The 14,644-nt window shown below is 36.5% G+C and overlaps 1 protein-coding gene across 1 annotated transcript; it reads right to left on the minus strand.

The window, feature by feature from the left end:
• Positions 1-43: 43 nt before the first annotated feature.
• efcab7 (EF-hand calcium binding domain 7) lies at positions 44-8,960 on the minus strand. Its single transcript, XM_020924621.2, is given in 14 exon segments — positions 44-648; positions 742-849; positions 1,471-1,680; positions 1,765-1,913; positions 2,207-2,340; positions 2,484-2,650; positions 2,733-2,839; positions 3,303-3,444; positions 5,612-5,733; positions 7,737-7,935; positions 8,067-8,153; positions 8,240-8,276; positions 8,278-8,449; positions 8,655-8,960. Coding segments are annotated over 14 exon segments (1,851 nt in total). The 5' UTR covers positions 8,791-8,960; the 3' UTR covers positions 44-567.
• Positions 8,961-14,644: the final 5,684 nt, after the last annotated feature.

Consider the following 14,644-nt stretch of genomic DNA (forward strand, 5'->3'; position numbering starts at 1 on the left):
GCAATAAGTAAGCTGAAATTATTTAAGTGACTGAAGCAAAAAATATAATTAAAATAGCTTTTAATTCAGTAACAGCTACCATCACAAAAATGAAACAAACTGATACATTAGTTGGCTTAAATAGGTTATAAACAGTTTTCCAGCAATATAATAATAATACATGTTCATTTAAGACTAAATGCGGATTACCAAAATTACAAAAACTATGGCCATGAAAAAGTAGCTCATACACTACTATTGAGACTTTGCAGTGACATCTTGTTAGCTGTGTTCTACATGTATCTATTAGTGAAATGTTCAGCGGTTACAATAGTGACACAATGCACACATTAGCAAGCACAGACAAAAAAAACAAAAAACAAAAAAAAAACTAAAGAAAAATTTAAATATGAATTTAAACAATACATTTTCAGGAGCTTGTGATCAACACTAATGTTCAGTCTATCTTGAGTAACAGAGTTTTTAAGAGAGTAGTGCCTTCAGTTAGCTTCATGCCCCCAAAGAATATTGATAAGACCCACCAGCTGCAAAGTAGTAATACATGGCAAAACTAGTATCAAAACAGTATTAGATGCTGGGTAGTATGCTTTCTATACAGTTGTAAGTCCAGTCCTGCTTTTCATTTATAGGAAGAACATGCTGGCACACCTGAAATTAATACAGAAAAAAATAACAACAGTTGACATATAAATAAAACTAAAAATGTTACCTAGAAATTATATAAAGAGAAGAAAACTGTACCATCTTGGTGCGGGCAGGTATTTCAACAGCAAACACATTCATGCCTCTGCTGCTGCAGCAGTTCCTGCTTTGTTCATTGTTCACATGGATTGTCACTTTTTGGTTGGCCTAATAAAACAAACAGTCTGAGTGTTGTTGTTTTTTTGTTTGTACTATAAAAGGTAGCATTAGGATTAGTGTGTCTCTAAAAACAGCAAGCCATTCTTTAATGATGTTCCAGTTGCTGTGAGGCAAAAGACAGTGGTTACATATCACTTACAAGATTACAAGGGTTTTTATGTTAATTTGTTTGCTTTTCTGTAAATATGATGTCAAAACTATGGAATCACTTTTCCTGTGTACATTTTCTCTATGTTATATGTGAGTTGTGTGTGGCCAGGTTGGGCATAGAAACTCCATAGAATGTTTAAAAATATATATATATATATTTTTTTTTTATTAAAAATTATTATTACAATAAAAAATATTATTTAAAAAAATAATAAAAATAAATAAATAAAAAATATATTTTTTAAAAGGCAGCATTTTTGTTTTTTTGGCTAGACCTTACCATACTAAGGTAGTGATATCAGATAGTTAATAATCCCCTTTGCTGTCTGGCCTTGATATAAAATGTTTTATCTAAACATCTTTAATGGAGAAGCTACACTATATGCATAGATTTCTTCAATTCAGAGTATAATTATATTGATTACCATTAAATAAGACAGAGAGAATGGTTAGCTGTACCTTATTGGTAATGAGGGAGGAAATTCTATGATCTCCTTTATATGTACAGATCAAAATATTGTCATTCCCTCGCAGAAGTTTGGGCTGTGCCTTGGCTGTTATAGACTTATGGACAGCTTGGTGAAGAAGTTTATTTCCTGAGTCTAACCGAACTGGATGCAACTGTGGCTGGGCACTTTCACAGAGGATGTCAATTTGGAAAGGACAGGCCTGAAAACATTACAAATAATTACTAATATATCCTATTGAACTGAAGTTAGTGACAAAATCATATTAATAAACTGTATTATTCACCTCTACAAGCTCAAGATTGCGGTTGTACCCCATTGCTTCGAGTATTACCCATAAGTCAGTTGGGTCCCCATCTTTCTCTGTAGCCTCCATTAGATTTAGCTCCATAAATCCCTGCTTTGTCAGCTGGTTACTCCTCATATCAAAGTTTTCTGTAATCATAACAACACAAACATTAAGTGCATTTCCACCTTTCAAAATGTGCTTTAAAATGTGCACTATATAACTTTTTCTTGGGGGTTCCATCACTGTCTTGTTTCTATGGCTATATCATTGCTTTGCTTCAAATGTTCCACAATATGACATTAAACACATCTACCTTGCATTTATATATCTATATTATTTTTAAAATGTGCATCAAAAATACGGTGATGGAAATGCAACTATTGATTGTTTACATTCACAAAAGCTCAGGTTGTTACCTTTTGAATAAGATTAAGATTACCTTTACAGACTGCCCAGGCATCTTTGTCACACTTTTCACCACTGGTTCTGAGCTCAAAAAAATTGTATTCATCCAGACTGAGCAAACCATTTCCATCTAGGTCTATCATCTCAAATATGTCAGACATCGCCTCCCTGTGGCAAAGAGTAAACAACACAGCCTTATAAAATGCCAAAATGTTATCTTTTAGCTTTTACTAACTCAAAATGGGCCTACTCAAACATAATTAATTTCATCATTAATATTTATAATGTTTGACACAGACTGTATTACCAACCTGAGTTCTCGAGACAGATCTAGCTCTCCTGTGTCAGTTCGATATATAAGCTCTTTGGGTTTATGAAAAGTGGTGGCTTTCTTGTTGCTTTTCTTTAACCTACAACCACTGCTGAACGGGAGCAAGTGGTAAGACCCTGCATTCAGTTCTCCTCTCCAAACATACTTCTGCAAAGAGAAACGGATTGTAAAAGTGTAGGGAACAAAACTATATTTAATGTTTTGTTTTTAGAGTTTTTAAGTCACATACCTCTTTGTCTTTAGATTCAGTAAAACAAACTAAAGTAGAATCTTCTTTGTTTTCACTAGATGTCATGACAAAAAGAGCAGTGTCTGTTGACATCCAATCGGACTTGTCTGAAAGACACAGAAATACAAAATATCCATGATAAAAAGATTTTTTTTAAAGTACAAGTCTTTCTGAAATAATACAAAGATGAAAGGATCATATTGAAAGATGCATTGTGTAAATTTCCAAGTGGAGGTCATGCTTGGCTCCATGGAGATTATGTGTTGTCTGGAATGTTTCACAGTATAGAATTAAACTCCACGGAGACAAACGGGTGACACCACCAAGTCAAGTTATAGGTCAGATCTGTGGATAAATAAATAAACCCCACTCAGAGTAGGAATGCATAATTTGAGTGTATAATTTGTGAGCAATAAAATATCTGTCATTTAATATTAATAAATGCAAGATAGTTGTGCTTAATGCCATACTGTGCGACATTCAAAGCAAAGAAATAACATATGTCCATAAAGATAAGCAGGTATAGGACCTCCCACTAGAAAAGTTCCATAGTACACTTCTGGAGGATACCTGGCCTGTTGCTAAGGGAAACCGGTTGAATAGTCAAGTAGGCATCTGTAGTCTGAGGGAGGTGAAGTTGATACTGTAGAGAGCTGATACTGCCATCCTCCTCCACAAAGAAACAGCCCCTGACAAAACTGTGTTGCCAGTCCTGAAAGATAAAATGTATTTATTTATCTATTTATTCTATTATTATTGATTACTCAACAAATGACTAAAAAGCATGAAATGGAAGGAAACAATGGAACCATAAGGGAGTTTCCATAATGATTGATTAGTTCAGCAACAAATATATTGCTGCTATATGATGTTCATCCAGAAGAGGGCAGAAGTGTTCCATTACATTTTGATGGGGGACAGAAAATTACCTCAAAAATTGATGTGGCAAATTGGAGTGCATTTAACTTTGACAAATACAGACTCAATCTTGTGCCCATGAACACTGAAAACTACCAAGAGGATAATCAACAATATTTATGGACCCTTATATATTTTTCCTGTTATTTCTTCACCTAGCATCTGAAATAGGTTATACTTAGAAATTGTATGGGAGCACCAAAACAGGGAGTTTTTTCTCTTTTCATTGGAGACTCATTAAAAGAAAACACAGTTGATGGTAGAGGACCAGGGACATTGGAAATAGGCCATATTTCCTTTTTGTGGACAAATAAATCACTAAGTTAAACAAAGAAAGAACCATAAAGAGGAAACATGCCACACCTTTAGAGGGAATCCATTTTCTCAAATTATTTACTGTAGGCTGCGGGAGGCATACAAGATCAAACCATAACACTTCAGTGGTTTGTCCAGACAATATTAAATGAGGAAAATAGCCATAGGCACCTGTTTAGTGCTTAAAAACACCAGAATTAATGTTCCCACAGAGAGAGGGTCAGCTGGCAGTGTAATACAGCCACTGTCACCTGCTCTGACCACAAACTTGATTTAGAGCTATGTTTAGTGTTGGGACAAACTATGTAACTATCAAAACTACGGCTGCGTGATTTGGGAAAAATGTCTAATAGCATTTTTTTTTCTGACAAGCATTGCAACTGAGGTTTAGGTTTACAAAAATATTTAACATTAAACATAATCCTATTTTAAATGTGTTCAGAACAACTGGCAAAAAAACTGATATGACAAATTAATAAAAGAATCACATTTCAGAGCATGTTTGTTCAGATTTAAACAAACAGGCTTATCACTTTTTAAGCACAATTAGAGTATATTTTGTTGTTTGTGAAGGAAATTATGGTACTTCAATAACTGCAGTCTTTGTTATTTGCTAATTGTGTCCATTCAAATTACATTTTTGATTCATTCATGATTAATCTTGCAGCTCTAACCAAAACCAATGCACATTTTTAATATAGGAGATAAAGAACCTACTTATATGATTAATCATTTAAAATATTTACACAGTTATTGCATGCATTGTATGGCTTACAAAAACAGCTTTATCAAATAGAAAGAGGAGAAACTGCAACAAAAGTGAACCACCCCAGCCCAATTATCAGCCTCTGGCAATATAACAACCAATATAGTGAAGTTCCTGTGGAGGTAATCTCTGGACACACATTTCTTACAGCATTGATGTCTAGCCCTTTCCAATCTCAACAGTGTGCTCAAACCAGAGAGATGGGGCAGTTATTGCAATTTATTTATTTACTTTTTTCTCAAAGTAAAGAAAACCAGCTGAGGCTAAGCCAAAAAGAGTGAAAACAAAACACCACGATCAATAGTGTGTGTATCCATTCGTCCAGGTTAAATTGGAACCAAAAAAAATACTATGATAGAGCAGCATTACACAGAACATAGTGATGCATCACAACATTAGATTAAGGTAGACTTTATTGTCCAAAAGGGAAATTTGTCCTCTGCATCTGACCCATCCGCAGTGCAGCTGGGGCTGCCTGTCAAGAGCAGTGGACACACAGTGCAGCACCCAGGGACCCATCTCCAGATCTTGAGCTAGTCTTGGTCAGAACTACCTTAGCTGGAAGATTTTAATTATTGAGCATGTTTTGGGTTAGGTCTATAATTTGAGACTAAAAACAAATGACAATTCTATGTCAGAATCAACTGTACTGGTAATCCAGATGTTAGCGAGGTTTTTGTTTAATGTCATGGCTTTGATTTCTGTCTATGTAATTACTGGGTTTAGGGTGTTTCTTTTGGTTGTCATGTTTAACAGTCAAACCTGGTTTGAAGAAAAGTTCAGACATTTGTATTTAGCAAAAATGTGATGAATCACAATGTGTGTTTGACTTTGTCATAATGCCCAGCCCTAATATGCCATAAGAAAGATGGTGGCTTACCTGTAAATTTGAAGGTTCTTGTACTTTGCTGATCTTAGAGATACTAGATGTCATATTGATAGCATTAGATAGAGAGGACCGCCTGCTGCGGGCTGAAGAGGGACGAGATGATGACCGGCTTTCTGCAAAATAAACATGAGTAAAAAATAGTATACTTATAATAATGACAAAATAAATATCAGAAATTGAACTTGAATTATTAGATAGTGATAAACAACTAAGAAACCCGAATGATTGACAGATTGGGACATTCGGGACCACCCCCTTCAAACACGTTGAGAGAAAAATGAAAGACACAGCATCTCTGACACTATTATTTGTCTGCTCAGAAATCCATTGCCAAGTTAAAAAAAGATGCCTTTGTTCCAATTGGACTACACAAGCATGTGATCTAAAGCTCAACCTTCTTTAATTAATTAGGGAGGCATTTTAAATTACGAATGGCATAACAGAACCCATTCAAATGTCTCATTTTGCAAAACCTTTTCTTCCCCTCTTTTGAACACTAATTGAAGCTAGAAAATGTCAATTCACTAATGAGAGGCTATAATTGTTTTCAAGCTTGGAAAATCAAGATGCAAAGTAATGCGTTATGCCTTCAAGCGAATGAGATAAATAAATTGACTGCAATGCAATTTGTTATCGATCCATTTTGTAATGATTTTTGTACATCTGTAATCTTGAAAAATCAAATTATATCTATTCTTCAGTGTGAGACATGCAAATGAGATTAAATGTTTTCTTCCATAAAATAATATATGATTTTGTGACGCACTGACAAATGTGGAGTCAAAACAGTTGTTGAGTTCCTACCACAACACACTGAACATGCACAACCACGCATCGTCTCTTGTCAGCCTCTTGTTAAAATGTACCAAGAACAAATCAATACTAAATAATGTAATAATCCCGACTAGTATGTGGGAGCTCATTTGTTTTTGCAGTGGTGGTTGCCGGGACACTCCTCTCCACCTCCTCCTAATCTCTCATCATCTCCCCAGTGAGAAGTGGTGGAATCCTCCAAATCAATAACAAGAACATGAACTGACCACTTAAATCAACCCCATTTATCTTCCTACTCCTGCCTGTCTCTGGCTTACACATCTGAGATTCCAGACCCTACTTTTTCTGCACATACTGCTTTTGTGGAATAGTGCAAAAAAACATAGATTTTCATATCCACTTTCCATGTGATAGGTTGGTAAACAAGTGGATAGTGATGCTGTCAGTGTTGTAAAAACTGCTTTACTTGTGTTAGAGACTGGACAGTCTATAGCCAGCCATGCCATGAACAACATATTTACCGCAGTAGACAGATCTTTTGTCAATCTATTGAAGGCAGAAATACTTTAAAGGTCCCTCCCTCCAAACAAGCAGGTCTAATTGTGTGTGGGTATTATGATGTATGGTCTGTCTTAATGAGGCGATTTGTCAGAGCGGGGAGAAAAAAAATCGATCAATAACAAAGCTATTATTTATTCATCCAAACTAATGGGTGAGGTGTTTTGAGGTCTTTGGTGTTTTCTATGGCTGAGCGCCTAGAAATAGACTTACTTTTGTCTGGCGGCCCAACTTATAATACCAACTTGGATGTTGCAGAATATAACATTGCACATTGAGTCCCTGATTTGGTTTGGAGTTAAGAATGTTGAAACTTGCTTTTGTATTTGTACAATATGAGTTTACCTATATAAAACATCTTTAAAATGCAATATGTAACTTTTGTGGTGGAGAGAGCTGACTTAGGACCCACCTGCTTGTGTCCTTGTTATTGTTTGCCTGGAATGTTCCACAGAATGACATTAAACTTATCTATCTCCATGGAGACAAGCAGCTAACATCACCAGGCCAACTTACAGATCAGATCTGTGGAGAGTTAAACCCACTCACAGTAAGAATGCATATTTTTAAAGGTGGTTTTTTTAGCAATGAAAACACTTGCATTTGAATAAATCTATAATAGATCCATAAATCTGAATGCCATACTGCCAACATGCCATACTGTCAAAGCAGTGAGATCTCCATGGAGCAAACAAGCATTTGGCACTCCACCAGAAAAGTTACATACCATTTTACCTACCTTTAAAGACAATGTGATCGCATCTTAAATGTGACTAATAATTACCTTTATTAGCTGTGCTGTCTGTGTCTGATCGAGATGTGTCTAGAGCCTGACGTTCAGTAGAAAGCACAGCTCCTGGGTTCTTAGGAGGGCTGTAAGACTGGCTGCCGAAGTTCTGTCTCTTTAACTTGGCATCAGCCTCAAGTCTCTCCAAAGCAGCCATCTGACACTGCTCCACCGTAGACACAAACAATCTGCAGAACTGACAGCAAAAGGAAAGCACATATAAGCCAATGATCCATGAACATAGTTTGAAAGCTTAGCAATAGGACCACATATCAAGACAGTAGGTTCATTATTATTTCAAAACTGTTATGTTTTCCTCCATTTTACCTCTGTATAGTCTAGTTTCCCATCTTTGTTGATGTCAGCTAATGAAAAAATAGCATTGATCTCCTCAGTAGTCATTTTGTCACCTCTCTGCATGGGGCATATTGTTAAAACAGTGTAACTAATCACATGACATGATTGGTTCAATAAAATATTTAACATTAAACTTTACTCACATTTGTAAGAGCCTTCTCCAACTCACTGTGTGTTATATCCATCACTGTTAGCGTCTAGTTTTTTGAATGCTTTTAACAATTCATTTTCATCTGTTTTCCTCTCATTTTTAAGAATTTCACAGAAGTCATCAAAGTTCAGTTTAGATGTTCTTACAGTCCAGTATTTGTTGAGAGTTGCTTGAGATGGATTTCTGCCAGCCTGCTGCAAAACTAGAAAATAATGCAACCAATTTAGATGAAGCAAATATTCTACAAACAAACATGTTTTGTTTTAGCTTTATGACCCAAGTTGACATCAAATATAGAGGGAAATAATGTCACGTCGTTATAACAAATTAGATTTTGAGAAGCTGGTAAAACTGTCATGCTATCTAGCTGTTGTACATAATGGACTTTATGAGTTTTAGTAACTTACCATGACAAAGCTGCTGTTTTGAGGTTATATTTGCCAGACTAGATTTAAAGACCGACAGGTACGCTGCTCGGCACTGAATGTAGAAAGCCTCATCGCCTGTCTGATGTGGAGAATCTTGAAATGACATCTTTACCATCGGCACAACAGGATCCTTTAACTAGCAACTATGACAGTGCTGTTAAGATATCGTCAAGCTATAATATTTAATAAAATAACAAATCTTTACAAATGTATATTAATAAACCCGTCATAGCTAGCATGTTAGGGCTTTTGTAGACAAGTAGAAGAACGTTGCTAACCAGTGCTTGTTGCTAGGTAAACAAAATGTGTGCATTACTCAAAACGGCTCCCAAGGAACAATTACAAAATATTTAGTAGGGCTGCGTGTAGTTCACAGAAAATTAAAGCATTATAGTGAGATCACTGTACAGGTAGGAGAGCATTTTATTAAATGTATAAAATAGCTCTGTCTTGTAACTCTCAATCACTAGTAGGCGTGGAACATTAATCAGTAAGAACCTGTTTCCGCACGAGGGCATTTGGAGGGAGCACAGGCGCCAGTTTTCGAAATCAAAATGCCGTAAGTAATCTTGTGTATAAGTAGAATTTTCAAGTAATACGAGTACGACCACGTGTGTTTTATTATATTTGTAAAAGAAACCATTTTCCAGAAATGCATACAATCTATTCTACAATAACCCTGCAACTCGCTAGAACAAATCACGGCTACATCAGGGCCAGTTACGCCCACTTCTCGTATATTTATTTCTAAATCTTAACCATGCGTAGGTTTTTTCTTTTCTTGATAGTTACAAACTAACCATAGACCATATGAAACTTAAACTTGAGTTTTTCTTGTATTGTTACAGTCTACATAAGGGAAGTACACAGCAGGTAAGTAAAATTACATAGTAGCATTTGTTTTTTTTGTAATATTAAATACTTGACCTGCAATTTTGTATTTTGTTACTGATAGCCAGCAACTTCCAAAATACCAATCCCAAAAAGAGGACGACCACAGTCAAAAGTGACTACTCAAGCAGGTTTGTAATTTAATACTATTTTAAATAATTCGCATGCTTACGGTATAGGTGTACAATAAAAAACATAAATTTTGTTAAAATTTCAGGGCTAGAAAAATGCTAACACAAATCTTTAAAATGCAGTTCATGCATATCAAACATATCATGTTTGATATATATTATGATTATTTAGCATGATTAGGTATTTCAGTTCAAGTAGATCTACCTCATTGTATGGTGACATTATCTCAGATATTGTTGTATTTATTCAGCAGCCAAATCTAAAGCTTCAAGGCTGGAAAAAGTGCCACAGACAGATGAGGAAAAGTAAGTAATATTGCATTCTATTTTATTTTAACAAGACTCTTTCCTAAATAATGCAATTCTGTATTATTCTATCACAAGAAAGAGAAATCCATATGAAGAGAACTGCCTTTTATTAGTTGCTATATTTCAATTGCCGCACGTTCCTGATGGTCATGATGACGTATCCAAATTTAATGACAGGAGACTCGGAATGATGGAGATTCATCATTGGCCAAATTATCAGTGATTTACATAGCACTAAAAATAGTTGTATAAGAGTCACTTAACACAAGAACCATTTCCTTAGCCTGGGCTGACATTTTGTGTCTGTCCCATCCATCAAGACAAGCATTAGTTTTTAATTTTATAGTTCTTCTACTGATACATTACATGAGTCACGTTTATGGTACATTCATAACACTCACTTTATTATGTCAAACGAGTATACCAAAAGTGTCTCGGTATTTCAAATGAGAGGAATTGACAGCTTAATGATTTAATATAATGATCAGAATATAGAAGAATTATCACCAAACTATAAATCATAAACAGTCATTAACAACTTTTAATTCTTTAGTAGCTAACTATTATTCCTATGATGTTGCAGGATGGATGTTTTGCGATCCAAACTGGAAAATTCAATGAGTGCATTCATCAAAGCCAGGAAAGAGCTGGAGGAAGTTTTGGTAATAATATTTTTTCTTCATCTTGGAGCTGTAACATAGGAGGCGGAAATGTCTTCTTTGCTACCATCACATCATTGAAACTGAGAGATTATGGCTATTACACACTGAATATTCACTTCTGGCATGACTATTCCCCTTTTATCATGCCTTTTCCCATTTCCTACACTGTTCTGAATATATCCCTACATACGTTTTGTAATTAGTCAGCAGGGGGCAGCAGTGAACAAGGACGTGCCGTTTCTGAAGTCTCTGCTGAGCTGGAGGGTGAGCTGCAAAGACACAGGGACCTGAGTAAGTAATGATCTCTGATCTGTGATTGTGTGAGCCGCCATTTGATCACAGTGGCTTACATCATGTGTTTCAGCTTCCAAAGTAACGGTGCATTTGAAGGAAAACTGGGAGCCAAAGAAACCTGGTCAAGGTAAAGAGCACTGCATTAATGAACCACCACTTGCATTGTCATTTAATTTGCCAATGCAACGTTCTTCTAAATTGGGCTTGGATTAAATTTTGTGCAATTCTGATTAAGCACCAATTGTTCTATTGCTAGCTGGTGTGTTAATAATGCTTTGGTCACAGTATTTGTTGCTGACAGCCACCAGATGAGCAATTGATGTGATTGTGGCCATATCTCCTTTAAAAAAAAAAAAAAAAATGCCCTAGTTGTTTTTTTTGATTGAAGAGAGGCGTGAAATGCAGTCACAAAGTTTTTGATTTGTTAAAGCCTACCATTTTCCTCCTTAATTCTATTCTGCCTCAATCATCATGGCCATTTAACACTATACGCATCAATGAACGCTTTAAGACAATTGTGTGCTTTGCAACCTTTGGAAAGACAACATTTTCTATAGCTACACAAACAACTCAAGTAGATTTCCTGAGGAGAGAATAAATGTAAATTTTTTTAGGCACATTTTATGCCTGCAGCAAAGCGATTCTTGTGATCAAATCACACAATGGTGACTTGTGGAAAATGAATAGCCTTTATTGTCAGGAGGGGAGCTTGCTTTTCGATAAGGTTGTTAGAAATTATTTTAATTAGTTCCAGTAAGATAGCTGAACATACATGATGCATTGTGGATGCACGCCCCAGGAATGTCACATTTTTGTCACATGGTTGATCTGTAAAATTTATCAGTTTTGTGTAAACCTCCTTACAACAACAGAGCTCATAATGTCAGTACAGATTATAGTGGGAGAGAATAGGCCCTCTATGTGTTCTAGGACACACATTTTAAGTAAACAAACTGTTATTCAAAGCTGCTGAGCTCTTCTCCCCTATATTTGCTGGGAGTGTGAAATCTAGACGGATGATGTGTATGATCTTGTTCTAGTGTAAAATGTTTGTTTAGATGAAAAGCTGTGACCTTGGGCGTTGGATTCATAGTTAGAAGTGCTAGGAACAGGAAGGATTGTCTTTAATCACAGTAACACAAAAGCCTGATCATGCTCTGTGTAATACCCAACACAATGTAACCAGTGGTTTATTTTAGTGGTAGGAAGTGAAATGCAATATTGCAATATTTTCACAAAAACAGAATATGGTAATTGGATATGCATGTCACACAAAGGAGAAAATGTGATAATAGTTAGCAGAAGGTTTTGTGCATAATAATTGTCCATTTCAGTAAATCTTGCATCCCTACTGTGGTCCTACATCTTTGTCAGTTGAGAATAACTTCGGTCCAGCCTTTAAGGTTAACAAAGTTTTAGTTAGCAAAGCAGTCTAAAGAAGTCACTTTTGGTGAGCAATCAGACTTGGGGCAGGCATAAATCTCGGGAGTGTAGTGGCAGCATTACAAATTCCCACCGTGCCTGTATGTGCTGATGAGTACAAAATTGAAAAAGAAAGGCCCCAATAATTCTGAGGCAAGTTTCCCTGAGCAGAGGGTATTGATTATTTGTGTGTGGTGAGAGATTTGGAAAATTCAATTAAAGAAGTTGTGCAAAGGATTCATAAATTCAGCCTTTCCGACCCGTACCGAGACATGGTTATGTTCTAAATCAATGCTACACTTCACAATATATTTTCTTAGGAACATAAAAATAAATAACATTTAAACAGTTCTGCTTACTGCAGAAACAAATTTTATTTTCTATAAAGCTTTTTAGTAACCGGCAAACACTGACTTTAGCACATCTGTGGACATTAATGTACTTTATTGCGATTTTTCCCACAATAAAATCCTAAATAATGTGAATTTTTAGATGACAAAATGAGGCAAAAGGGGACACCTCAGCAAAGTAAAAATTGATCAGGTCGTAGAGGGGAACACATTGGGGAAGATTTGTATGTCAGCAGTAATGGGCTGTATTAAAAAGAAGATTCCTTAAGATGCCATAAAAGTGATGGGGTCCGGTGCTGGCCCACGCTGCCACATCAATCCTGGAGGAGCTCACGGACAGATGCCACCTTCCCACCCGGAGTTTTATGCTTTCTGATTGAACACACGAGCGCAATTAAATGGGAGAGTTGTATATTAGGCTGTTTTTATCCAACTGAAGATGGTGGCCTTCGATCGGTGCGGTGCTTTGCAGAGTATGCAGTCTATTCGGACGAGGTATTTGATTTACTGAGTGGTGTCTGTGAATTTCATCTTGGGGTGCAACATGTCCATACTGCTTTGAAATGTATTACAATGGGAAATTAAAATATGCTCTAATCCAGAGTAACAATTAGCAATAAGATAATACCCTATTTGCATTTGAATACTTTTGTGAATGTAATGTTTTTTCTGTTTTTCAGATAAGGCAGTTCCAACTAACTCTTATGAATTCCTGAAGTCTATTATGGGCTAAGGTGAGTAATTTGCTTTATCATAATGCTTACAATGAAGTTTTTGGTTGACAGTAATGTGGTACATCTGAAACATACATAGGTTTTGTGTAAGTTTTCTTATTTGTGAATACTGAAGGTGTTTTGTGTGTGTAATACTGCCTGATGCCAGTGGGGTTAAAATCATGTTTTTCTCTCCCTTGTTCCCAGGTTTCTGTCTGAAAAGCGTCTTGGCGGCTGACAGCTAATGGAATTGCTCTTCACCTCTTGTGTAGCGCTGAGCGTATGATCCCGTGGAGCCATGGCAGGAGATGAATGTGGAATCTGTGCTGTCAGTTTGAGGCTGAGTTCTTTGAAGGCGTCATTCATCTGCTGCAGATGGGCCTGGAACAGTAGCAGCCATCCTCTGGTGTGTTAGACTCCATCTACCTGCCTCAGCTCCACGCTGGCAGCTGACAAATGTTGATTCTACATTAACCACAATGCTGCTACGCTGTGCAAATAATATTCTTAGGATGGCAACCCTCGCTCTGTTTAAAAGCTAAAAGTATGCAATCCTCCCCACCTGTGTAGTTTAACACCTTTGGAAAAGTAAATGTTGGGGTGGAGAGGGTGGGGGCACAAACTGTCTTACACAACACAGTAGTCTCTTTATTTGGCAGCGCCTGGGAAGACCGAGGCCTCTCCCTGCCTGAGCCGACCCAAGCAACAGCTGCGTTCACAGCAACATTTCCTATTTCTGCCTAAGGTGGATCGCGTAACTCTCACTTTATCACCCTTAGAGGCCACGTGAAGGACAAAGCCACTCTCCCCATAAACAAAACTAATGTTTTGATTCAAGTCCCTCTGGAGGTTGATAAAGGATCTATTCTTTGTGAGTACGGCTGTTATAAACCATCAGCTCTCACCTAGTCTCAACACTATCTGCTGCTATCTACAACTGTGACTGCTTCACACGACCACAGAGGTAATCTCCTAAATGAGTGATTTGGGATTCCCTGGCAAGTTTATACCCTTAGCACATAAACAGTTTAATACAGAGCCAGTGCAATGAGTCATACTAGTTTGTAATTGCATGCTTATATTTTATTATAATATCTTGTATATTAACCTGTCCCACTCATATGACTAGCATTAAATATTTTAACTTTATTTATTGTAATTGGGAATGTATCAAAACCCCAAATGCTCCATTATTGA

Source organism: Boleophthalmus pectinirostris, unplaced genomic scaffold (genome assembly GCF_026225935.1).
Source record: "Boleophthalmus pectinirostris isolate CB_2022bp ecotype Guang Dong unplaced genomic scaffold, ASM2622593v1 HiC_scaffold_7, whole genome shotgun sequence".
NCBI lineage: Eukaryota > Metazoa > Chordata > Actinopteri > Gobiiformes > Gobiidae > Boleophthalmus > Boleophthalmus pectinirostris.